The sequence below is a fragment of the Eleutherodactylus coqui genome, chromosome 2 (genome assembly GCF_035609145.1).
Source record: "Eleutherodactylus coqui strain aEleCoq1 chromosome 2, aEleCoq1.hap1, whole genome shotgun sequence".
Classification (NCBI taxonomy): domain Eukaryota; kingdom Metazoa; phylum Chordata; class Amphibia; order Anura; family Eleutherodactylidae; genus Eleutherodactylus; species Eleutherodactylus coqui.
The window spans coordinates 296,862,257-296,889,955 of NC_089838.1; the positions used below are offsets into that span (position 1 = coordinate 296,862,257).

The 27,699-nt window shown below is 44.1% G+C and overlaps 1 protein-coding gene across 1 annotated transcript in view; it reads left to right on the plus strand.

Annotated features, from left to right (window-relative positions):
* Positions 1-270: 270 nt before the first annotated feature.
* The window catches only part of HTRA4 (HtrA serine peptidase 4), a 31,204-nt gene continuing 3,775 nt past the window's right edge, over positions 271-27,699 (plus strand). The window contains exons 1-7 of the mRNA XM_066593378.1: positions 271-1,183; positions 11,177-11,276; positions 12,095-12,299; positions 14,750-14,944; positions 16,790-16,822; positions 25,256-25,370; positions 27,129-27,186. Of these exons, the coding sequence (XP_066449475.1) occupies positions 742-1,183; positions 11,177-11,276; positions 12,095-12,299; positions 14,750-14,944; positions 16,790-16,822; positions 25,256-25,370; positions 27,129-27,186 (1,148 nt within the window). The 5' untranslated portion in view covers positions 271-741. The remainder of the gene's footprint in view (positions 1,184-11,176; positions 11,277-12,094; positions 12,300-14,749; positions 14,945-16,789; positions 16,823-25,255; positions 25,371-27,128; positions 27,187-27,699) is intronic.

Below are 27,699 nucleotides of genomic sequence, written 5' to 3' on the forward strand. Positions count from 1 at the left end.
CATCATGAGTGTATGTAAGGTAATGTGTAAGGTAATCTGTTTACACTGTGGTGTTCTCCATTGACATTGTAGCAAATAACTTCCCCAAATCCCATTATTCCTCTTGGCTGTAGTCATGCAGGTTTATCCTGACACTTGCAGCATGTTGCAGGAGATGGGATGATGGAAGAAGGAATTTGAGGGCTGGCTTCATTCTGAGGTGGGACTAGATGGAAATAACATCACCTAATCAGAGGGCTGAGCCAATGATTCCAGCTAAACTCACATAGCCGGCTATGAAGAGAGGAGACGAGGCACAGAGCCCGGTCTGCTGCTAGATTACATGTCCCGGGGCCAGAAAAACAGGGGCGTTCATCACGAATGACTGGATATTGCTGGTCTATCTGGAGCTGGGACACTGGCCGGGAGAGATGACCTAGGGAGGACATAGGCTACAAGTCTGTATAGGAACATATGTCATTCTCCTGCTGGATAATATTGGAGATTTGTGGGTATATGAATGCTACAAACCTGGTCTATAAGTACATAGTAGGGTTAAAGGAAGACAAAGGTCCGTCAAGTTTTATCTTGAGACCCTACGAGGACAAAACCTGAAACATCTTCACCGTTGTGTCCAAAAACTTTCCTTCGGACTTTGGGTTATATTCTAGGGACCTAGTTTATGAGTCAGGTCTATAGACATAGGATCCAAGAGCGGGGTGTTAGGTGGATGAGCTACAAAGGTGAGATCTAACTAAGAAGATGTCTCCTCTATGGACTCTGACATCCTTATGTCTCCTCTCCTTCTGCACCTCTGATGTCCATCATATTTCCCGCCGCCAGGTGTTTAAATGCCCACGGGTGTGCGAGCTATCTCGATGTCCACGACCACGGTCACCCTGCTACGCTGGGGAGGTGAAAGACTCATGCGGTTGCTGTCCAGTATGTGGGGTAGGTGAGGGAGAGTCCTGCGGTCATCGTGGAGGGGCTCCATGCGGAGAAGGTCTGGACTGTGTATTACCTGGAATGGGAGGTTCATCCAGGAGAAGAATAGGAGTTTGTGTCTGTAGTAGCAGCGAACCAGTGTGCGGAAGTGATGGCAAGACCTACAGGAACCTGTGCCACCTGAAAGCGGAGAACAGACGGGCAAGACTGCAAAATTCTCCACCTGCCATTCATATCCAGAAGGGGCCGTGCGATACTGGTAAGGGGCTGTATTAGGGGGTCACTGCAGTGGGTAGACAACCAGGTTAGCAACTGTCCCTTAATTAGTCCTTATCTGCTTTCATTGGTTCTTTTAAGTCAGGGATTTATAGATGTAGCAGAGCTGGGTTTGTCAGCTGGCACTCATCACTAAACAACCCAGTGCCCTAAAAATATAATACCTCCATCTCCTCTGGCTACAAATGTAGCAGAGCCAAACTGATATGTTTTTGCATTTGGTATCAAGTAAAGGGAAGACTCAAATTCAAAGACTGAAATAACTAATTTGGCTTTGCAACATTTGTAACCCCGAGGAAATAAATGCATTTTTCTGCCATAGCCAATAAACACCAATGTAGCAGAGCTGTCAAATACAATCCTGGAAAAGGATCTCAGTGATGTGAGCCATATGACAAACTCAGGTCTGCTACATCTATATATGTCACATAAACGTACTAGCCTACGGTGACACTGATAATGAGGAAGTAGTCACTGATTGGTTTAATGTGAATATACTTTTAATTTCATGCACTGTTTGCATAAGCTGTGTCATGGCGGCTGCACACAGGGGTATTTGCACACGCAATAAGCAGCGAATACAACCTAATAATTTCCAATTAGTTTGTTCACATGTGCATCTTTTGCGCGCGCATTTTCAGACGTGCAAAAAAAGGTCGATCAAGCTCTATCATTCTGCGCATTTAGGTCCCCATAGAAGCCAATGGGGCTGTGCAAATGCAAGGAGATGCGTGATACGGTACGTAATTGAGCTGCAAAAGAACACTTCTGGAACTAATTAGCCATTTCATTCAGTGCGTTTGTTTGCTGCGTGCGAATAAACATGCTCAGCGGGCGGAAAAATTACAGTAGGATATGCGCAAAAAAGTTGCATTTACAGCGCAAAAAAGTTCCACTAAGGCATGCGCAATTGTGCTTACGGCCATGTGAAGCCAGCCAATTACAAACGTTACGATGCTACTTGGTTATTTTGGCTTCCTCACATGAGTGCTTATGCAAAACCCAGAGATTGATTTCAATGCACTCATGTTTTCATATGCGCGTTTTGCACCAACATTTCGTGCACATGCAAAAAAATACGGCCTGCTCTATTTTCCTGTGCTTTGCCCAGCGAAACTGTCATGGACGTCTATGGTAGGTCTGTAATTGCGGAAGAGTTTGACACTGCGCAAAATGGAAGAAAAAGAACACAGCTGGACCTTAATAGGCTTTAAATAGCCATTCCACGAAAAGAGTGTGTCACACGCGTGTGAACTGGCCCTGTAGTACACGGCGTGGCACTGCATGGATACAGCCGTGCAAGCTTGACATCCTTCTAGTTTCTTCAGTCTAGTCCCCAATAGTTGGAGATCGGACTGAAGATGCAGCAAATCCACATGTTACGGGATTGGGGGCAGAGATGTTGCTAATCTCACCAATATCTGATCAGCAGGAATCCAACCAATGCGAACTCCACCCATAGCTAAAGCAAAGTGACATATAAGAACGTTATCTAAAATGCTGGCCTTAGACTAAGTACAGATTTTTTTTGATACCCTCCTCAGGTCATTAAGAAAAAAGAGGGATATATTTTGCATTGATCCACACCAGATCAGCTCAGTGAAAAAAATTCTATAACAGAACCAAGCTAATAATATAAATACAGCACCAGAACCAAGCTCATACAGATAAATACAATACCAACACCAAACTGATAACATAAATACAGCACCAGAACCAAGCTCATACAGATAAATACACCACAATTAAGCTCATAACATATATATGGCACCAGAACCAAGCTCATAACATATATATACGACACCAGAACCAAGCTCATACACATAAATACAGTACTAACACCAAAGTCATAACATAAATACAGCACCAGAACCAAGTTCATACACATAAATACAGCACCAGAACCGAGCTCATACACATAAATACAGTACTAACACCAAGCTCATACACATAAATACAGTACTAACACCAAAGTCATAACATAAATACAGCACCAGAACCAAGTTCATACACATAAATACAGCACCAGAACCGAGCTCATACACATAAATACAGTACTAACACCAAACTCATAACATAAATACAGAACCAGAACCAAGCTCATACACATAAATACAGTACTAACACCAAACTCATAACATAAATACAGCACCAGAACCAAGCTTATACACATAGATACAGCATCAGAACCAAGCACATAACATAAATACAGCCCCAGAACCAAGCTCATGCACATAAATATAACCCCAGAACCAAGTACATAACATAAATACAGTGCGAAAACCCCAAGCTCATGACTTGAATACAGTAGCAGAACTAAGCAATTGTGATGTGGAGATGCTGATGGTTTGATAGCAGTACCTTGAAACATCAGAGGGGTCAGACAGAGCCAGGAGGAGGATGATTCACGAAGCTCCACAAGATGCTGCCACATAAAGAAAGATCATCTAAGAACCTAACACCGGCTTCACAAGGGAGTAAACATATTTACACGTGCATTTGCACCACATATTTGCGCAATGGGCGTTGCGTATACAACACCCGCAAGTGCAGGTTATACTGTACCTTTTGTGCATGCAAATCGTGTGCAAAAAAAAAAAAAACACACAACCATAGCAATTGAATTAATTAATTCAATATGTGCTATCTGTGCATATTTTTGTGCAAATTCTCTGGAAAATAGACCATGCTGCGTATTTGTGCGAACGAAATGCACGCGCAAAATATGCACATGTGAAGTCAATGGGTTCTATTTTCTGTGTATTTCATGCACAGAGTTTTCGTATGCAAATATGTTGGTTTGAATCCATCCTGGAGGACGATCACCTCCAGCCTAAACTCTCCTGGTGCCGCCCTACAAGCTGGTGTCCTGTAGATAAGGGTGGCCATGGTCATCTCTTGTCACCTCTGCTGCATGGATGACCATTGGCTATAGTCAGCAGCATTGGTGGCATATCTAAGGTTGTATATCCTGGCTTCTTCCAGTAAATATTCTAGTTGACTTCTGATGATTTTTGGACACTTTCCTCTATCAGTAGACACTGTAGAGTTCATTTATTCATCCTAGCCATGTCCAAATGATTAAGGTTTCCTTTACATGTGACGATATGTGTCAGGCCAGGACAAAATAATCCTGTTGTGACAAATATGTTTTTGTAACATGTTGGCACAGAATGGAAAGGGGCTGTACAGGATTAGCAAAACATGACTGCTTACTTCCAAAAACATTCAGCACTTTGTTTCCACTATGTTGCAGACATCAACTGCACATCTACAGTGTGAGGATCCTAACAAACAGTGCCTCACATCTCAGCTTCCTGGAGGGATTTTATTAAACACACAATGCACATATAACTGCTTCCCCCATAGGCCTCATGCTCAAGGGCGGATTTTTGCAGCGGAATCCGGTGCTGGCGTCCACCTATGGGTTCCCAAGCACTAACGGATTCTGTGCGGGATCCAGCATGGGATTCCGCAGCCGGAATCCGGACTTGCTGTGTGCATGAGGCCATAAGGCAAATACGCAGGGCAAGTGGCAGCACAAGCAAAGAGTTCACTTGCAAAAAAGTGGCCCGTATAGCAAATGGCCCACAGAAGGGCAATATCAGTCCTATTCGAATGGGAGAATTTTCAATGTCTTCCCTTAAGGGCAAGTGTGATAGGGAGATGTATTATTTTGATTTAATGATTCTATATACATTTTTTGTAAAGAAAAAAAAAAAAAAGAAAATTGCGCCTCTAGAAGTTGCCATTTGGCTGCAAAACTCGGCATGCAGTTCCATCTCAGGCAGATATGTAAATGATGAGAGTTGTGGTGATTAGATGAACGGTCTTGTCACCAGAGGCCCTGGAAGTGGTTCCACCCTTGGCCTATAAGAGGCTCTTGGAGGCTCCTTGTGTGTAGTGACCTCTTCTTCCGTTTGTGTAGAGCTTGTTGGCCACTAGACGCCTCTACGATGCAGAGAAGAGATTTCACCCAGAGGGGGCGCATTATTGGAATGTGAGAAGTTTGATGGTCATATCAATGAATTGTCTGCCACCTGGGGAACCACAGGGGTCGGCTTTGGGCTCTATTCTTTTTAATATATTTATTATTATTAGAAAGCTTCATTCCATCCCAACAACTTCTCCTAATAGAGGGATTATTTTTTATAATGAGTGTATTGCATAAAGTTGTAAGGTTGATGTTTATTATGATTTCTATGGACCATTCAATATACTTAAAGTGGCCACTACAGATGTAGCTGAATGTAGCCTGCCTGTGATAACATTCTGCAATAAGCTATTGCATACTATTGAAAAGCTGTTGCTTTCTTAACACAACAGAAGCCATTGTAAAACTAGTTAAATAGTGAATGAAGCAAAGCCTTATATAAACGACTTATTTGTATTTGCTGTAATGGAGCTCGTTATGCCCTTTCTGCAGGGCTTGCACACTGCAGCCAATCTTAAGGGACTAAAGTTATGGGTTTACAGGAGCTGATCGCTGACAAGCAGGAGATATGGATGAACTCTTTCTACATTTCATGGCCAAGTTCTCAAAAGCATGACATAGTAATAATGGGAGATTATACCGATCCAGACATTTGTTGGGAATCTCTCTCAGGTAAAAGTAATGGATCCAACAAATTCTTATCCACACTTGCTGACAACTTTATCTTCCAAAAGGTAGAAGAGAAAACAAGGGGATCTGCTATCTTGGACCTAATTCTTACCAGCAGGGAGGGAATGGTTGAGGAAGTAGGGGTGGCTGGGTCCTTAGGAGGCAGTGATCATGCTATACTTGAATTTTGGATAAAAAGGGGAGGAAGACCTGAGAAAACTCAGACCACAAGGTTGGATTTCAGAAAGGCAGATTTTAATGAACTCAGAAAGAGGGTAGGAAGAATCCAATGGCAGGATGTTCTTAAGGACAGAAATGTCCAAGAAGGTTGGGAAATATTGCAAAATGAAATTCTCAAAGCACAATTGTTAACAATCCCTAAAAGAAGGAAGAATGGGAAGCATTGAAAGAGACCAGGATGGATGAACACAGAACTTGCACACATGTTAAAAAGGAAGAAAAATTATGTTTATCAAATGGAAAGAGGGGGGAATATCTAAGAAGAATATAATACGGTCTGCAGAAACTGTAGGGCAAGTGTCAGAAAAGCTAAAGCTGATAATGAATTGAGGCTTGCAAAAGAGGCCAAGAACAATAAAAAAGGATTTTGGGGGTATGTCAAAAGCAAAAGAAAGGTCAAAGATACTATTGGATGCTTACAAGATGAAAATGGTGAATTGGTTAAGAATTAAGTTGAGAAGGACGAACTTTTAAATTCCTATTTTGTATCTGTTTTCTCTTAGAAAGTAAATGTAATCAAGTAATATAAGAATATGGGCTTTCTATAAGCAGAGAGATGGTGAGGGAACACTTTTCAAGTTTCCAGGTCCAGATGAATTACATCCTAGGATACTAGGAAGCAGTGGAGGTAATTGCTGAATCACTGGCTGTAATCTTTGAAAATTCCTGGAGAACATGAGAAGTTCCAGAAGACTGAAGAAGGCAAAATGTTGTCCCTATCTACAAAAAAGGGAAGAAGGTGGATCCAGGAAACTACAGGCCTGTGAGCCTGACTTCTATACCGGGAAAGATCTCTGAACAGATTAAAAATCATGTATGCTGGTACCTAGACGAGAATGCAGTAATTAAAAAGAGCCAGCATGGGTTTGCAAAGAGCAAGTCATGCCAGACTAATCTAATTTCCTTCTATCACAGAATCACTGACTGGGTTGAACAGGGAAATGCAGTAGACATAGTATATCTTTACTTTAGTAAAGAATTTGACAAAGTATCTCATACTATTCTGAAAAAAGGACTAAATATGGGTTTGACAAGGCAACTAATAGGCCGCTTTCACATGGCAGAAAAAATTGTGCGACATTTGTTCGTTGCGAGATGCAGACAGCGGTCGAAACGTTGTCTACCAGTTTGGGCACAATAAAGTTAAAACTCATTTGAGATGTGAGTGTCATTCCACATTCATTGGTAACCCTGGATGCTGCTCTCCTCTCTGAGACTGTATGTGGGTGTATGGTTCTTGGATCCAGAACCAGGCTATGAGCGTGCATCCTTCACCCTATGCAGAAGCCTCCCCTCCTAACTGAGGTATGTTCTGCTGCCAGAGAGTGGTTTATACATTGTCATTATATATGGTAGAGGGGACTTTGGGCTCCCTTAGGACCAAGAGAACAGCTACTTCTGCTTACCCCTATAGCTACACCACTCAATATGACAGTCTGCATCATTACTATCAGTTACATACCCCTGTTTGGAGGGAGGTGGGGATTATCTTTTCCTGGAAGTGTATATGATTTGTATGATTGATGTGTTGTAGCTGGAGGTGACAGCGCGCTTTCTTCAGGGTGAACACCTGTGAGTATGTGAGTTAGTTTCATGCAAGAACATGCTGGCTGATTGCATGTGGGGGGTTTAAGGGAAGCGGCCTTACAGCAACACTAACCGGGTTACATACAGGTTGTTGGTGTATGTGCATGGCAGGGAAATGTGACCTTCTCAGACAGAGAAATGGCCAAGGTGTATTTTATACCTGATCAGACAGATGAAGATATTACCTAAAGTAATTGGACACCTGAACAAGAAGCAGAAGTAGTAATTATTTCCATATTTTGATACTTAGTGTGGCTCCTTTTGCCCTAATGACATCAGATCTCTCAATGGCATACCTTCTACTAACGTCTGATACACTTCAGCTGGTATTTCTCTCCATTCATCCTGCAAACGTCTTGCAAGTTCCCTCAAACATGCTGTTCGTATTTCCTGACTCAGCGTTCCAATTCGCCCCAAAGATGTTCAGTAGGGTTCAAGTTGGGACTCTGTGCAGCCGGCCCAACCATGGAACATCCACATCCTCAAACCAATGTAAAGCAGTGTTAGATGTATGACAAGGTGCGTTGTCTTGTTGGAAGTATGGCCGACCATTCCCAGAGTATTACCACATTGTCAGCAGCACATTATTGTCTAGACTGTCAGGGTACACCTCCGTGTTCATGGTTCTTGTCACTACAACCAACGGACCGAGACCATGCCACATAACACATCCCCAGACCATAATGGGACCTCCACCACATAACTGTTGGCACAATACACTCAGGCAGAAGGAGTTCCCCAGAATCCACCACACCCAGGTGCCTCCATCTGATGTGAAGTTGGAGTAATGTGATTCATCCATTAGAATGTTCTTCCATTGCTCAGCTGTCCAATGATGACGCCCCTTGCACCATTGTAGACGGGCCCATGCATTGTGCTTCATGATGGACAGTTTGTGTGCAGCGGCATAACCCGTATATCCAGTAGCATGCAGCTCCCATCACAAACTATGGCTTACACCTCCAAGGGTCTGCATCTTATGCAGCATGGTTTACAACACGTGACATGCTACTAAGACATGATCCATTCTAATGATAGGGGTGTGCAAATACTTTTGATAGGATAGTATACATGCCGCAATATTCTGCTACCAAAGAAATGGTTATTATGTAAAAAAATTACAACAAGAATCACTATCAAAAGAGTACCTACCATATGGGGCAGACTATATGACGCTGTGGCGCTGGTGGTGGGATTGGGGTGACAATGGCTTAGTGGCTTGCTATCATCACCACTAGTGGAGATCACTGTATACCAATTTATACAGATTGTAGTCCAGGAGCGTAGATAGAAAATGCAGGGCCCATAGCAAAATTTCAAATTAGCCCCAGACTGGAGCATGAACATTTAGCAGCCCCATGTAAGCGTTATGTAAAAGGTCATGTAAGGACACACTTTCCTGACAGGTTGCCCTGAAAAAACACTAAGCAGCTACGTGTGCTGCTACCCTCACAGGCTAAGGCCAGTTTCACACGGGGGCAGGGGCGTAACTAAAGGCTCAGGGGCCCTGATGCAAAAGGTGAGCTGGGGCCTCCCCTCTATCTGTATCTGTACCCGTACCCATACCTAAACCATGCTGCACAGAGGCATAACTTGAAGCTTCTGGGCCCCAACGCAAAACTTGTAACAGGGCCCCGAACTATAATGCTTTATTCATAGTACTGGGCTCCCTATATGGAGAAGAGAGGCCTTATGGGCCCCCTAAGGCTCCTGGGCCCAGGTGCAACTGCATCCCCTGCATCCTCTATAGTTACGCCCCTGCACGGGGGAGAACCTTACATGAATATGAACTCCATTCTTTTGAATGGGCTCATACGCATGATTGACTTGTCCCAGCATGTTCCATCTTTGGGCCCATTGTTTACAATGGGCCGGCAAAGCATTGCAGCGTGTGCTAGGTGCATGCGAAGGTGATGCAAGGTTTACCCATTGAAAGCAATAGGAAGCACTCCACAGCCACAGAGGAGAAATGCTACTTCCCTGAAGTGATGCAAGGCGGTTGTGTCACAAAAATGTCTTGCATCCGCGGGAACATCACATGTTGTTGGCGAGCGTGATATCAGGCTGAGTTTCACAGCCCAATATCGCATTCACCCATATGAAATTAGCCTTAGGAATAGTGTAACAAAGAGCTACGCACTGATATGTTAATACCACCATAATGTAACTGGATTCCCTATACAAAAGCAATACTACCCCAATACAGTGTCCATGTAGTCATAGATAACAGCTCTACACAGGCACTCTGCGGACTGTATACGTGATCATAGCACCACTATATCCAGTGATCACAGATTATGTCAGTTCTGACTAAAGTTATTTACTTTCCCTTTTCTTCTCCAATTGGCCCAGAGCACCAACATGACTTCTCCGGGCCAGAACTTGTCTCTGCAGAATTTTTCTTGCAGACATCTTTGCTCCTTGTTTTTCTATCACGTTCATTTTCTATGCCTCCACACAATCTCCCCATCCATAGTGTCCTAGATAGCAATTAGACCACACAGTAATTGCTACTTTTAGTGCCTTCCACACAGTAAAAGTGCCCCCTTTCAGGCCCAACAAAGTAATAATGCTCTGCTTTATGCCTCCACTTGGTAATAATGCCACCTTTGATACCCCATAAATAATAATGCCCCCTTTTTATGCTATAAAATATGACACTACATGCATATGCAACTAGTATTGAACTCCCCTAGAAGGAGCCTTGTATAGTTTTATACAGTTGGTAACAAACCCTGTGCAGGTGTAACTACAGCCATAACTATGGGACCTCTGAGAATGTGGTTACTAAGTGGGGAAGGCTATAAAAAAAAAACAGCACCCCTGCTCCGGTACCTCCGCAACTCTGGGTAGCATGATCAGATACTAGGCGGCACATGACCACTGTAGCCAACCCCTGGCCTAACAAAGGGAACCCCATGGCTATGGCTGTAGTTACAACCCTAGATTGCAAACAGTTCATTACCAACTGTATAAAACTAAATGTGGCTCCCCCTACTGGTGACTAGAGATAGCCAGAATTTTATTTAACTCTACGACTGTGTGGAGGGAAAGTGGATTTCTCTCAGGGGTTGGGGATTCTACATTCTGCTTCAATGTTTCTGTGGGGTGGCGGTGTGTGTGTGCTTGAAAACGTCTTCACACAAGTCCACCTAATTGTGATTGTGCTGGAGGGAAAAGGACAGGGAAGTATGATCCCCATTCAATCACTTTTCGAGTGGATAGGGGATAAGGCCTATTGGTTAGGGTACCCCTTTAAAAGTTTTTTTCACTGCTTATATAGTCACTTTTGTGCAATTAATGGTTTTCCAGGGAAGCACAAGCAATCAGGAAGGACGCAGTGGTTTCCAGCAAGCAATTTTTTGCAAATTTATGTAGACAAACAGCGTAATATCGTAGAAATAGATCGTACGGTAAATCAGTCACCACCTATTTCATAAACCAGGATGGTCTAAAAAACTATGATAACATGGAACTTTTCCTGTGAAATCATCTATTTTTAAGTTTATTTGACATATTAACAGCTTTACAAATATTTTTTTTAAGGTTCACATTACCCTGGCAGCCTGAGATACAAGTTTAATTTCATAGCTGACGTGGTGCAGAAGATCGCCCCGGCGGTTGTCCATCTGGAACTCTTTAGAAGGTAATCATCAAGGCTGTAGTTCCATGGGTGACTAATATTTTGCAAATTTATGAGAAACCAGGCAATAAATTTAGCTCTTTTAAAGGGAACCTTTCATGTCGAAAATGATGTCTACAGGGGGGCTCAGGATATAAAGCTGTAGGAGCTGTGTAGATTAATATATAGCTTTTTGGGAAAACATTAGGTAGATGCTGTAATCTATTCATTTATATTCCTCCTCATTCTGGGCTTAGGAGTCCTGTGGGCAGTCCTATCAGTGATTGGGATCGTTCCTTGTATGTACATCCATGCCAATCACTAATAGGACCGCCCACCAGACTCCTGAGCTCAGAATGAGCAGGAATTAAAATGTAAAAATTACAAGTTACAATACAGAAACCTTACCCACAAACCATATATCAATCTGTTCAGCTCCTTCTGCTTTATAATGTCTAGCCCACAGATCAGGCACCATGTTCAATGTAACGGGTTCCCTTTAATTTCTTCTTTAGGTCTAAAGTTAGACATAAACTTAAAGATATATAAACCAAGGGTCAACAATAGTGTTGCTCATCATGATCGGTTGGCGGGTTAAATTAGGACGATTTTTGTAAAAACTTCCTATCAATTTGCTTCCCCCTGCAGTCAGGAAAATGTGCTGTCTGAGGTGAGTAGCTCAACTCACCTCATGGATGGTGCTCCCTGTTAATAAGATATCCTCAAATTATGAGCTGTTATGGGCACTTGAGGATGGTTATTGGGAAACACTGGTCTATACAATAACTGAAATATACTACTACTATGGCAATGTTAAATAACTTGGAGTTTTCTTGCCGCAGGTCACCATTCACCGGCCAGGAGACGCCTGTGTCCAGTGGTTCAGGATTCATAGTCTCAGAAGACGGACTCATTGTAACAAACGCCCATGTCCTCACAAACAAGCAAAGGATTAAAGTAGAACTAAAAGATGGGACTCAATATGATGCTAAGATCAAGGACATTGACCAGAAGTTGGATATAGCACTTATTAAGATTGACCCAGTTGTAAGTATCACCATTACCCTACTGAGAATGTAGCTAGCAGGCTTGTAGACTGGACCAGTAAAGAAGGGAGCCTCAGCAAACAATTACACCATAGAGGGACGGCAAAACCAATAGTCATAAGATACTGATATGAAACGTAACTGACTTCAAGGGACCGCGTCAGCAGAAAATAGGCATATAATCTGGCATCACAGGGCAAATCAGGTTAGCAGCAAGATAACATACATGTTTTGAAACAGGACTAAGTGATCTGCCAAGAAATCAAGCTCTTAGGCCTCCTGCACACGGGCGGATTTGTATTGCGAAATCCGGAGCGGGATTCCGCCTCCGGATTCTGCAGCAAATCCAGCTCATAGCATGTCAAAACTCGATTTCCTGCCCAAGAGTGGAAATCGACTGCAATTTTCCGCCCGCGGGGGAGAAATCACAGCATGCTGCGATTTTGTGCGGGCTATGCATGGCTGGCTTTTATTGAAGTCAATGGAAGCCGTCCGACCCGCGGCCATTCTGCAATCATCATTGCAGAATGCTCGCAGCAGCTGCGTCATTGCCATAGCGACGGCACGGTGCCCCTTGTACTGCGCATGTGCAGCGGCCGGCACATCAGCAGCAGAGGAGAAGGCGCCGGACAGGTAAGCACTGCAGGGGTCACTGGTCAGGCACTGGATCGAACTCCGCTACGGGTTCCCGCATGCGGGGTCTGACCGTGTGCAGGTGGGCTAACTTTTATTGCAGTTTACCCGCTATGCAGATGCACTGCCCCGAGTCAAATAGATGGCGCCAATACAGCTTTGAGTCAAGATGTCGCTGGTAAAACCCAGTCTCTTGCTGCCAGCCCCTATCCTTCCCACATCATCCCGAAATCCCCCACATGCACCCTGTGTCTCTACTTTTTTGTCTTCCGGCACATGCAAAGAAGACGGGAAAGCAGAGATAGGGGGCGCTTGTGGGGGATTTCACCACTGTAAGCGGTGATGTTGGAAGGACACGGGGTGGAGGTGTTGGCGAGGGCCTGAAGAGGCCAGGTTTTACCAACGAGGTCTTGACTGTAATGGTGCTGCCTTTTTGACTTGAGGGAGTACATTTGCATAATGGGCGCACTGCAATAAAAGTTTGACTTTTTGGCAGATCACCGAGTCTTCGTTAAAACATACATGTTAGGGCCCTTTTACACGGGCCGTTATATCGCTCAGATTGCTGCATCCAGCGGGAATCTGAAGATTAACATTCAGTGTAAATGCACGCCCCAACTGAACGACAAATTGTTCGCTTCTCGTTCGTCGTTCAGTTTCTGCATGTAGAAAACTGAACGATGAATCAACCCGTGTAAACAGGCAGACGTTCAGTTATGAGCGTTTATTGTGAGTGGAAGCAGCTGGCTGGAACGATCTCCGCCTCCATTCACTAGCGATGATTGTTTTTATGTAAAAGCACAGGAACGATTATTTCTGGGACAACCTGTTGGATATCTGCGCCTGATAGGTTGTCCTGTGTAAAAGGACCCTTATTCCCCAAAACTGCATTCACAATTCTGCTGGTTGCCACTGGAAACAGTCAACAATCTTGTTATCAGACAAACCCCTAAGGGTGGGTTTACATAGGACGAATGTCCCTGTGTGTCACTTATCCCTGTGTGTCCTCGCTCCCGTGCTCCTGCACTGGAGCTAGTATTGCTGGCTTGCTTACAGAGCGTCCAGCAGGGGAGCGGGGAGGCTGCAGGAGATTTCTCTCCTCTCACTTCCCCGCCCTTCTCCATTGACATAACATAGTGGCTTTTCAGTACTGAACGTCCGCTATTTACACTGAACGATGAGCAATCAGCTCATCATCCAGGATGTTATGCAGCATAAACGATAGACGATGAGCTGATAGCTCAGTGTAAATAGCGGTTGTTCATTACTGAACGGCCGCTGTGTTATGTCAAGGGAGAGGCGGGGGAGCGCATAGAGAGAAATCTCCTCCATCCGCCCCACTGACAGCTAACGATACTAGCTCCCTATGTGCAGGGACAAGTGTCGGGCATCATTTGCCCGATAGTCACCCAGTCCAAAAGGCCCCTAAACATCTTAGCTGATCCCTGATAGTGCAAACAGCATTTAGTTTTACCTATATTGAATTACTGCACAGTTTCTGGTCTAAAGATGACACTTTCCAGAATGCAAAGCGCCTGTTTAACTTACAGCTCTGAAATCTACAGAATTGTGAATACAGCTCTGGAGTATAATACAGGCTGTAACTTGATCTGTACATAAGTAATGTAATATGTAAATCATTTTACCATACTATTTTATGTCAATTACCTATAAGTTAAATGGTGTTGAAGAAGTACAAATAAGCCTTATGGTTTTGACCCCCACTGTTTGGCAGAAGAAGCAGCCATAGTTTTTAATGGCCTATTCAGGCACAGTAACACAGCTCAGACTCATTGAACTGTAAAATCTCCTTTCTAGGCTCCTCTTCCAGTTCTCATGCTGGGCCGATCATCTGACCTTCGACCTGGAGAATTTGTGGTGGCGCTGGGCAGCCCATTCTCTCTACAGAACACTGTAACAACTGGAATTATCAGCACAACCCAAAGAGGAGGGAAGGAACTAGGTCTGAAAGATTCCGACATGGATTATATCCAAACAGACGCCATCATTAATGTGAGTCCTGAGCTTTCCAAGCTATGCTATATGTATAAGAAAACACAAATAAGGGAGATGGAACAATACCTTTGCAGCGCCACCTATTGGAAGGCAGAATTCCTGCAAGTCGATGTTAGACTCTTTATACAAGCTTTGTAACAATTACTGAGAATTGAAATTGTTACAAGGCTTGTATAAAGAGTATAACATTGACCTGCAGGAATGCCGCCTTCCAATAGGTGGCACTGCAGAGGTATTGTTCCATCTCACTTATTTGCATATTACCTAGAGGAGCATAAATGGCCTTATAAGTCTCCTCACTCACCTTCGGTGCTCTCCCTAAGGAGAAAAGATAGCGTTCCTAACTAGAGATGAGCGAGCATACTCGCTAAGGCCAACTACTCGAGCGAATAGTGCCTTAGTCAAGTATCTGCCCGCTCGTTTCTAAAGATTCGGCTGCTGGCGCGGGTGACAGGTGAGTTGTGGGAGGGGGGAGGGGGGGGAGAGGGATCTCCCCTCCGTTCCTCCCCGCCCGCTGCAGAATCTTTAGCGACGAGCGGGCAGATACTCAACTAAGGCACTACTCACTTGAGTAGTTAGCCTTAGCGAGTATACTCGCTCATCTCTATTGCTAACCTAGGAAAATACACTGACATGCCCAAAGTTATGACACAGAAACTCATATTGTGTAGGCCCCCTTTAGCCCAGAAAAGTGTAGCAATTCGATATGGCATTGATTCCACAATCAGGCGGAAGGCGTCTGGAGGGATGTTGAGTCATGCCATCTGGATAGCTACCCATAGTTCTGTGGTATTTGTAAGTGCAAGATCTTAGGTGCAAATAGACCTCTCCACTACATCCTATAAATGCTTAATTTGTAGGAACTCTCTGCAATGCTCGTCAAACCAACTTGGCTCTGATGGCACGGTCCATTATCCTGCTGAAATATCCAATTATTGTCGGGGTATATGAAGTCCATGAAAGGTTGCAAATTGTTTCCAAGATGTAAAATGTAGTGGGCACTGGTTAATGATGTGTTTAGGTGGACCAGTGAACCCAACCCATGCCATGAGAACACAGCGCACACCAGTATTGAGGCAACCACCTGGCACAATGCCTTGTTGATAACAGGATTCCATGACTATACACACCCTATCATCAGCTCAAAATAATTGGTACGTGACTCATTGGATCCCGCCACATATTGCCAGTCCTCTAGGGTCCAGTTGGCAACCTCACAAGACCAAGTGAGGCGTTGTGTCTGGTGTTGTGGTGCTAACAGAGGCGCTGTGGTGGTTTTTCTGCTCCCATGGAAGCTACAGAACACTGCACTGACTGGCAGGATATATATGTGGGGGCACCTACACTGAACGTAGATGTGAATTCTGCCGGAGTCGCTTGTCTCTTCACATGGTCAATTCTAACCAGATACCCTTAGTCGTAATCATTAGGCACCCATGGGCGGCCACTGTGCTGTCGACTGTGGGTGGTAATGCCTTCTATGACGTATTTCTGGTACCCATGAGGCAATTGAATTGAGGAACATTAAATGTCCACACAATTTCAGAAACGGAATGTCCCACCAATTTGGCGCCCATTATCATGTCTTGTTCGAACTCCAATAACCCACGTCCCAATGCTATGAGCACGCTAGCTGGTGTTTACCATCACTCCCAAGATAACACCTCACACCTAACACAGATGTGGGTGTTCCCAAGCTGTCACCTGAGGCAAAGCCACTTCATAGTCAATTTACATACTGCTATCCCATGACTTTTGGCACAACAGTGTAGAATTCAGATGTATTGTGATCAGAATGTGCTTCATTAATAGTTATTATCATTTCTTTCTCTCTTTTATCAGTATGGAAATTCTGGGGGACCACTGGTGAACCTGGTGAGTGTCTACTGTAAGCTTATGAAACACTAGGTCAATATGATCACAATTTGTGGATGTGTCTACTGATGTAATTAAGATTCTCAATACACATTTGACTAATTTAAAGGGGTTTCCTGGTTTAGAAAACACATTACAAATATACGGTTAGCGAATTCTGAGTTAAAACAGGGGGAAGACTCCGGTCCAGACTCTTATGTATTAGCCAGAGCAGAAAGCAGCTACAAAGTGTGTGTTTCACTTCTGAGGACCAAAGCCAACCATCCATGCATAAGGGGGTTTCCACAGCAGTAATGGCTGCAAAGAAAAGTCAACACTATTAATTCAGCTACAGTGTGGACTCGCATGAGGCTCGCACTGCCGCGTCATGGCTGACGCGCCAGCCAGCACATCCGCAGAGCGAAGATTCCGGACAGGTAAGCTGCGGGTCACTGCAGGCGACAGGGTCGCATCACTCTGCGAGGATCTCGCAGTCGGAATCCGACCTGGTCGTCTGCATTCGGCCTAACTGAATATGATGTAGTGCTTCATTTCCCCTGTGGTGGCGCTGCAGGGTAAATGAACACTTACTGCCAGATTCTCCCATAGATTGCTGCTGATCACTGGGATTTCTAGCAGCAGACACTCTGTAATCAGCTCATCATTGAAGGACCATTTTATCAAAATGGGATAGTTCAAAGCAGACAAACCATTTAAGGACCATTTGCACATTCATGCTTATTCCCCTGAATCAACCCGACTCTCTGACTAAGACAACACGTTGGTGCAGGTTTGAAATTCCTACTCGATTCCCAGGACCATTTAAACCTTCCGTTCAGACATCATTTGTAATATGTTCTTGTCAGGACATGGCCCGGGATAATGGAAGTCCCTGAGAAAACCCGCAACCCCTGTCCCTGCCTACTTGCCCCCCTGTGCTAACCCCCAGGGTGACAACTGGGCAGCGGTCCCTCCACTCACTAGGGAAGTGGGACATGGGAAGGACAAACAGACACTGAAGACAAACAAACAGTAGAATGGTCAGACTATCTGGGTCGGCAGTAGGAGGGTACGTGGTACAAAGGGGTCAGGCAGAAACTAAGTCAAGTCCAGAAAGCAGAAAGTCAGAAAGCCGGGGTCACAACAGGAGTCAAACAATATGCGGGTGCAGCTGGAAGACCAAACTAACACTGGCAATGCTGGAAAGAAACCACACACATTTAAATGCTGTCAGAACTCCCGCCCCAGCAGCTGATTGGGGTGGGGAGCCTGACAGCAGCAGGGCACAATCAAGAAGGGGCTGCGAACACCGCCCCCAGCCTAGCTGAGCAGATGGATGCCAAGGAAGCACGTCTGGTAGTCATGGAAATGGGGACGCGGCGTGGGGCAGCACCCGCTGCGTCCCTAGCAACCCGGCGGCGACCAGAGTTACAACGGCCAGGGGATATCACTAGAATTGGGGCTCCCCTGTGCCACACTCCTGCAACCCGGGTGGTAGGACTGGCAGTGCTGGCACAGAGGCCCAGAGAGAGACCATTGCACCCTCCAATGATATCCTGGTATTCTTCCCCGGCAGTTGGGACCTCACATTCATCAGGGCGCTGGCTGTATGTAATCCAGTTGAACTAATGAAGGGATTTCGCCCCAAAACGCGCTTTCCAATGCTGGTCAAACCCAATCGTTGTTACAATTTGATTACTCCTGTAGTGCTGCACTCTGCCACCAGTTTTTTGTCTCTGCGTTTACCCAGACCCACTTAGGTGGAGCAGTATCTGGTCAGCGGCACCTCTGTAATATCTTGTACACTTCAAACCCCTACTGCCCTTGCTTTCTCTTTCGGCTAGTCTTACCACACAAGTTTTGCTCCACGTCTTTTTCTATTCTGCACCTAAACCATTTAAGGTGGAACTCTAGCAGATACTCGAAATCATTCCCACCACCTCACAACCTAATCCACATGATAACCGTGTTTATTATCCCCCATGACACATCTAATTTGCTTTCGGGTGAGGATAATTCAGCTTCTGTCCACCATCTTGACTGTAGAAATCACTTTCTGCAGGTAATAGGTCTATGAACTAAGGGTGGTTTCACACCTGCAAGCGAGGTTCCACTTTCCTGCTCCATTCGGGAATCCCTGTGGCTGAACGGCTGTTTCAGGACGGAACCGAAAAGCGACCATTGACTATAATGGGGTCCATTTGGTTTCTTCCCTGCTGCCCGGTATTTGAGCCGGATCTGCGACGGAACCTCCAACTGTAGGTTGCAACACAGACATGAAACCACTCTGTCTCAAAACATCTTGCACCCAGGCATCACAACAGGAGACCAGATACAATGTAACATAATAGTAGATTATATAACATCTTCAGTATCGTACTTGATACACTGTATCTGTTCCAACTTCTTATTTGGAAATACAGACAGATAAGACAATGCAGGGTCTGTTGTTTTCAGCACTATGGATAGGGCATGTGTTGTGCCGATCTGGTGAGGCGGTTGATTCTCCTCTGATCAACAACTACAGTATCTCTGCGATCAAAAAATGCTCCCTGGGATTGGATGAGCAGACTTAATAGGAAGCGGAAGATTAACTCCCGGAAATCCACAATATTAAATGTTGGTTGAAAGTTGGGTATTTGAGATGTAAGGTTATAACTAGAGATAAGCGAGCATACTCACTAAGGGCAATTGCTCGAGCGAGCATTGCCCTTAGCGAGTACCTGCCCGCTCGAGAGAAAAGGTTCGGGTGCCGGCGCGGGGGAGCAGTGAGTTGCGGCAGTGAGCAGGGGGGAGCGAGGGAGAGAGAGATCTTCCCTCCATTTCTCCCCGCTCTCCCCCGCAGCTCCCTGCCCGCCGCCGGCACCCGAACCTTTTCTCTCGAGCGGGCAGGTACTCGCTAAGGACAATGCTCGCTCGAGCAATTTCCCTTAGCGAGTATGCTCGCTCATCACTAGTTATAACATCAGTGGGATTGGGTGCCAATCTATCACTAGACATGAGCAAATGTGGTGCAGTTTGCCAAGAAGCAGAAGAATTCAAAATTTGGTGACCATATGGGAGAAATTATTATTCCACATTGAGGAATTCCAAACACGGCAAATCGATTTACCCAACGAATCCCAATAAGCTGAAGCACAAGGAACCGATTGCAAATTCAAAACTCTAAAATTAATCAACTCTTTCAATCACAAAGTGATCCCAAGTTTTCCCTTCAATCTCCACTTTTCCAATTTGCCGACCATGAATGTACAGTAAAGCCACATAATGTGGTGCGAATTTGCCACAGAGTTCATCCCTTCAATTGAATTTAATTTGGTGACATCTGCTGTGGATCCACACCAATTAGTGAGGATTTTGACGTGGATTTCGGGGCTAATTTACTGTGGTTTATGCAGATTTTTTTCAGCTGCAGGAAATCTGCAGCAAGTTAGCTACACGTGGATGTCACATATGGCGCATTCACTAAGGTGGCAAACCCACAGCAAATATGCTGGAAATCCGCAGTGGGCAAATCCACACCAAAATAGTGCCGTTTTTGCCACAGGTTTTAAACCTTGTATTTCAAGGGTTGAAACCCGCAGCATAAATATGCATTAGTGTTGCCTTTAGCTATAGGTAATTTTCCGAAAGTTAAACATTTGCTGCTCCCACCCCTAATCCTGTTCCAATCAACAAAAAAATGAGCTGTGCAAAACTTCAGCTCAATCGGATAATTGCTAGGCGACCCTAAAACACATTGAAGTTGGAACATAGTATACGCATTACATAATGATTCATTCCATTCCAAAGCCGTATACTCTTCCCTATCTCCACCATTTTCTTTTTCCTTCTTAGAGAAATTTATGTCGACACATTCAGGCAACCCCAGCAATTGTTTAACCCCTTAGTGACGGCCCAATAGTGTTTTTACGTTCTGCTGTTGCAAGATGTGTATGAAGATAGCCCCGCTATCTGCCTCCATACAGTGCGGGCGTCAGCTGTTTATTACAGCTGACACCCGCGGGCAATAGCCGCAATCGACCATACGGCCAATCGTGGCTATTAACCCTTTAAATGCCCCGAAAGATGTTCAGGGGTCCCATATGCCCCCCCCCCCACGGTGAGATCGGTTAGCCGTGCAGGTGTCATGGCAGCCAGGGGCCTTCTGAAAGGCCCCAGGGCTGCCTTAGCAGACTGCCTATCAAGCCATCCCCGTGGGGTGGCTTGATAGACCGCCTGTCAAAAAGCAGTATGACGTAATGCTATAGCATTACGTCATACTGCAGGGGCGATCAAAGCATCGCTGGTTGTGGTCCTCTAGAACAGGGGGCCCCAACTACAGTCCTCAGGGACCACCAACAGGTCATGTTTTCAGGATATCCTATAGTAAGAACACCTGTGGCAATGTCTGAGGCACTGACAATAACTACATCACCTGTTCAACACTGAGGAAATCCTGAAAACATGACCTGTTGGCGGTCCCTGAGGACTGGAGTTGGGGAACACTGGTATAGGAGGACTAAAAGAAAGTGTAAAAATAAGAACAAAAAAGTTTTACTAATTATTAAAAAAAAAGTCATAAAAGTTAAAAAAACACCTTTTGTCATATTTGCAATAAAAATATTAAACCAAAAATACGTGTTTGGTATCGCCGCGTCTGTAAAAGTCCGATCTATCAAATTAATGCATTATTTTACCCGCACGATGAACGTGGTCCAAAAATTTAAAAAAAGAACACCAGAAATGCACTTTTTTGGTCACTCTATCTCTGAGAAAAAATGTAATAAAAAGGGATCAAAAAGTCAATTGTGCACAACAATGGTACCAACGGAAACGACAGGACATACCGCACAAAATGAGCCCTCACACAACTATGTCGACGGAAAAATAAAAAAGTTATTGTGTGCAGAAAATGGACACAGAAAATAATTTTAAAAAATTAAATATCTTTAAAAAAAAAAATACAAGTAGTACTGCAAAAAAATGATATAAGTTTGGTATCGTAGTCATTGTACTGATCCATAGAATAAAGTTATCAGGTTATTTTTGTTGCAGTTTGTGCGCCGTAGAAACAGGACGCAACGAAAGATGGTGGAATGTCGGGGTTTTTTTTCATTTCTCTCCACTTAGATTTTTTTTTACGTTTTTCGGTACAGTATGATAAATTGTACCAGTAAAAACTACAACTCGTCCCGCAAAAAACAAGCCCTCATACAGCGACGTCGATGGATAAATAAAGGAGTTACGATTTTTTAAAAGAGAGGAGGAAAAAATGAAGATGGAAAAAAGCAGAAAAAATCCGTCACTAAGGGGTTAAAACATGGAAACAAATTTCCCAAAAGGTAATTCCAAAACATTCCTGAAATAACATGAAAATTTTAAAAAACATAATTTTTTTTTTAAGAACGCTCACAACTTCTATAAGAGAAACACATTTTTATTTACAATAATTTCTATTGAATCAAACTATGATGTGAAGAGAGAGGATTTAGTAGCAGTTAGACCTAATCCACACGGCTGGATTAGCATTGCGGAATCTGGAGCAAACACCACCCATAGCTTGCTATGAAAAGGCGGGTTTCCAGGTCCACGAGCAGAAAACTATTGTGATTTTCCGCTCGCGGGGAAAAGAAAAAAAAACAACATCCTCTATTGTTAGCGAATTCCGTGCGGCCGGCTTCCATTGAAGTCAACAGAAGCCGTCCGTCCTGCGGCCCTTTTGCGATCATCATTGGGTTTGCACCGATGATTGATGGTGAATAGAGATGAGCGAGCACCCAAATTCTCATTCATTCTCTCTCTCTCGGGGCGGGGTCGAACATGGCGTGATGCTCGTTCGAGTAATGGGCCCCATCGAGTACGCTAATACTCAAACAAGCATGAAGCTTGGCAGAGTATGTTCGCTCAACTCTAAGGCCTCATGTCCACGGGGAAAATCAGGCCTGCCATGGATTCTCCATACAGAATCCCGCAGCGGGTCCCTCTTTTTCCGCGGACATGAGACTGAAAATAAGATTAAACTCACCTGTCCGGACGCTGCAGATCTTCCCTCCGTCGCGGCCGGATCTTCTTTCTTCAGCCCGGCGGATGTGCTCGGCACGCCGGCAGCGTGTCGCATGCATGCTCCGGGCACTCCTTTTTTTTTTTTAACTCCTGCTCTCTCACGCTACCTCGCCGGAGAGCGGAAATTCAGGTACGGGTGTTCCGCAGATCCGGACGGCTTCCATAGGCTTTAATAGAAGCCTGCGGGAGCCCCGCACTAAAATGGAGCATGCTGCGGGTGTTTTCCCGCAGATGCAATCCGCACCTGAATGGAAAATGACATCAGCAGGTATTTAACTACCTGCGGGTGTCCACTGCATCCCTATGGGGTGCGGATCACGCATGCGGGAAAACCGCTGCGGATTTTAAATCACATTTACCCGTGGACATGAGGCCTAATGGTGAAGAAAACACGGATCAATGTAGAGGCTTTACTCTACACGAACCACAAAACTTTTTGTCGCTAATTACACTGAACAAGAAAAATGCGCTCCTTTCTCAAAATAGTTAAACTACCCTAATTTTGGATCAAGAAACACGAATATAATGTTAGATTTTGTTTATTACCTCTGGTTTTTAAGATATACTAATCTCAAATCAAAACACTAAAAATACACCTTGAAGTTCTTTCTTTTCTGAAAATAACCAAACTACCCTAATTTTCAAAACATTATCAGAAGAGTTTTTACAATTACGTGGAATCCTGGATTCTAACCTGAAATTGTGAAAAAAAACAAGTTGGCGAACACGTAATTGCATATTTTAATTGTAATATATTCATATCAATTATAAGATTTAAGCATTATGGTAGATGATTTACATTTTAGTTATTCAGCTATTTTACTATATATACACTTTTGCTTATTTAACCCCTTCACGCTTCATGACGTACCGGTACATCATGGAGCGGTGGGGTATGTATGAAGAGAGGTTGCGTGGCAACCTCTCCTCATACAGTGCGGGCGTCAGCTGTTTATAACAGCTGACACCTGTGGGCAATAGCCACAATCGTCCGTTCGGCCGATCGCGGCTATTAACCATTTAAATGCCGCTGTCAATTCTGACAGCGGCATTTAAATCCCCCGAACGGCCTCTCCCCGCGGTGAGATCGGGGGAGCCATGCAGGAGTCATGGCAGCCAGGGCCTAATGAAAGGCCCCAGGGCTGCCTTACCAGGCTGCCTATCAAGCCATCCCCGTGGGGTGGCTTGATAGACTGCCTGTTAAATTGAAGTATGACGTAATGCTACAGCATTACGTTATACTGCAGGAGCGATCAAAGTATCGTATGTTAAAGTCCCCCAGGGGGACTTCAAAGTAAAGTTAAAAAAAAAAAATCAATAAAGTTTTTTTAATTGTAAAAAAAAAAAAAAAAGTTATAAAAGTTTAAATCACCCACCTTTTGCCATATCTATTATTAAAAAATCTAAATTATAAAATAAGTATTTGGTATCGCCGCATCCATGAAAGCCCGCTCTATCAAAGTAGTGCATTATTTTTCCCACACGGTGAACAGCGTCCGAAAAAAATAAATAAAGAACGCCAGAAATGCACTTTTTTTAGTTACCCTGTCTCCCAGAAAAAATGCAATAAAAAGCGATCAAAAAGTCGTATGTACTCCAAATTGATACCATCGGAAACTACAGGACATTCCGCAAAAAAGGGGCCTTTGCTCAACTACGTCGACGGAAACATAAAAAAGTTATCGTGCGCACAAAATGACCGCAGAAAATAATTGAAAAAAATTAAATGTCTTTGAAAAAAAAATAAAAGTAGTATAGTAAGAAAAAACCTATACAAGTTTGGTATCGTAGCAATCGTACCGACCCATACAGCGACGTCGATGGATAAAGGAGTTACGATTTTTTTGAAGGGGGGAGGAAAAAACGAAAATGGAAAAAAGAAAAAGGGTCCGTGTCATTAAGGGGTTAACGATTTCCCTCCTCTACCCTTGTGGATCTGAATAAAGGTACATATATTTTACGTAAATGGGCTACAGCTCAGAGCCAAGAGTAACTCGAAGTTTTCAATGTCATTTTCGTTTCTTCCATGATGAAATGATTAAGAAATACCTATTTTCAAGTCAGAAAGCTTTTCGCTGTTGACCGGTGTTATAGTGTAGTTTCGGCTTACTCACATCTATGTTGGAGGCTCTGTAAAGGTGCAGATCCAGCCTGAAATGCTTGACAAAAAAGTTGTGCATGCAGAACTTTTTTTATGCAGTAGAAATACCGAAACCAAACAGATCCCTTTATAGTCCATGGGGTCCGTTCAGCACAGTTTGGTTCCATCAAGAAGCGGATCAGTTCATTCAGGGGATTCCGTTCTCCTGCCCCCATTATGGATCAGGAAAACAGAACACCTAGCGCAGATGTCAACAGAGCCTTACAAAAAAAATGGCTTATATGTTCTGGTTTTCTCTGTTCTTACAGGACGGTGAGGTCATAGGCATTAACACATTGAAAGTGACAGCAGGGATATCATTTGCTATTCCGTCTGACAGAATCAGGCAATTCCTGGCTGAATCACATGACCGTCAGCTAAAAGGTGAGGCTTTCAGTTTGCCAAAAATGTATTTTATTTCGTCCAGTGGAATAGTTTAAAATACAGAATGTCCACAGAAATACCTATCCAGGGGCAATTTTCATTATTACACAAGGGGAATGTGTGGAGCCGCTTGTTCTAGCGCTTAATAGCCAAAGGGAATCAAGTTAAAGGGAGTCTGTAACCTACTTGTAGCCCTATAAATTAAGCTAATGGACTGAAAGTAGGTGACCCTCTGAGGCTGGGGATGTAAGTGTTATACTTACCTTCTCCCTCCAATGTCAATGCTGGAAGAGTTGAGCTGCTAAGTAGTCCATCCATTATAAAATAAGAATGGACTGCTTAGCGCACCGCTCAATGCAATGAGCGGCGGCTTTCAGCACCGACAGTGGCAGAATGACGGGGAAGGTAAATATAATATTTACATCCACAGACTCAGCAGGTCGCCTACTCTCAGCCCATAAGCTAAGTTCATAGGGCGAAAAGTAGGTGGCCCATTTCCCTTTAAGATGAATTAGGAGAACAAATAAGTTCTAACTGGAAAGAATAAATGTAGGACTTGAAAAAAAAAAGTGAGCTTTACTATCCTGCAGAAAATGTTGAAAATGACTGACGTCAGCGGCTATACCGAGATGTACACGGTTGAGTGTGGCAAATAGCATTTCTGGGGTCACTGCTTCACAGACCACTCATATTTGTCTCTCAAAATTGACGACATTGCGAGGTGCGGCTGAGGATCTGTAGTAGACTGCTGCGGTAACAGTAAGGAATCCAAAAGGAGTCACGTCTGGGGAACGTGGTGCCAAGGAACAGGGTGAGTTGTCCAATCCAGCAGGTCCCGACCTGAGCTGTGAGCCACTGAGACTCATCTCTCCGGCCATGACGTGGAACGCCGTCATGCTGACATCCCACCTGTTGACGTTGTGCCAATGACAAGTCCTTGAGCCATTCATCCACCGTGCAATTGGCATAGGGCTATTTAGTTGATTGTATTAATTAATTTGTGGCATTTTTTAACTGCCACCACTGAATAAATGCATTGTTATGCTTAACTGTATTAAATTGGTTCATTTTGGTTACTTTAGCGCTGGAACAAGCATGCTCTACACACATTCCCTTGTACAATGCTGGGAAGATCTCTTCTGCCCCTGTATAGGCATTTCTGTGGACAACCTGTATATACAACACTACACTTTCCAACATGACCGGATCACTAGATAAAGTCATTAATAGAGATGAGCGAGTATACTCGCTAAGGCATATTACTCGAGCGAGTAGTGCCTTAGCCGAGTATCTCCCGGCTCGTCTCTAAAGATTCGGGGGCGGCGGGGGAGAGTGGGGAGGAACGGAGGGGAGATCTCTCTCCCTCTCTCCCTCTCTCCCTCTCCCCGCCGCAACTCACCTGTCACCCGTGCCGGCCCCGAATCTTTAGAGGCGAGCGGGGAGATACTCGGCTAAGGCACTACTCGCTCATCCCTAGTCATTAACCATCCCCGTTATACACTATACATAAGACACTCCACCTCAAACCATGACCAACCACTGGACATGACATAACACAATTCTATTATATTCTATACATAGAGCCCTATGCCTCCCAACAGGACCAACCACTGGACATGACATAATACATTTACATTATACTCTAAACATACATACATACATACATACTTTGGCTCTTCGGGCAGATTTTGAAAAGCCTGTAAATGAGATTGTCCCCATTCCCAAATGTAACGACTCATCCAGGTTTACTCTCTACAGGAAAGGGAGTTTCAAGAAAGAGATACGTGGGAGTGAGGATGTTACAGCTATCTCCGAGGTACTATTTAGGTTTTTTTGTTCCATATTAAATGTGCAGATTGTAGGTAAATAGGCCTGTAAGATGCTTTCTAGAATGATGCTCGTTCAATACTTACATCTGAGCACGAAGCTGGTCATACTCAGAACGCAGTATTTTGGTTCACAAGTACCTTACAATACGACTCGTGCTTGTGGCACTCGTTATATGTTTATGCATTTCAAGTATCAAAACATAAGTTCGTATTGCTTCTCTGGCATCAGTGTTATAGATATTGTAAATGAATCTTAGAATCATAGAGTTGGAAGAGACCTCCAGGGTCATCGGGTCCAACCCCCTGCTCAGTGCAGGATCACTAAATCATCCCCGAGAGATATTTGTCCAGCCTTTGTTTGATCACTTCCATTGAAGGAGAACTCACCACCTCTTGTGGCAACCTGTTTCACTCATTCATCACCTTCACTGTCAAATGAAGAGTTACATATGAGTCCTCGAAAGCCAGAGGTACAGTAACATTTGTCACAAGGCCAAGGA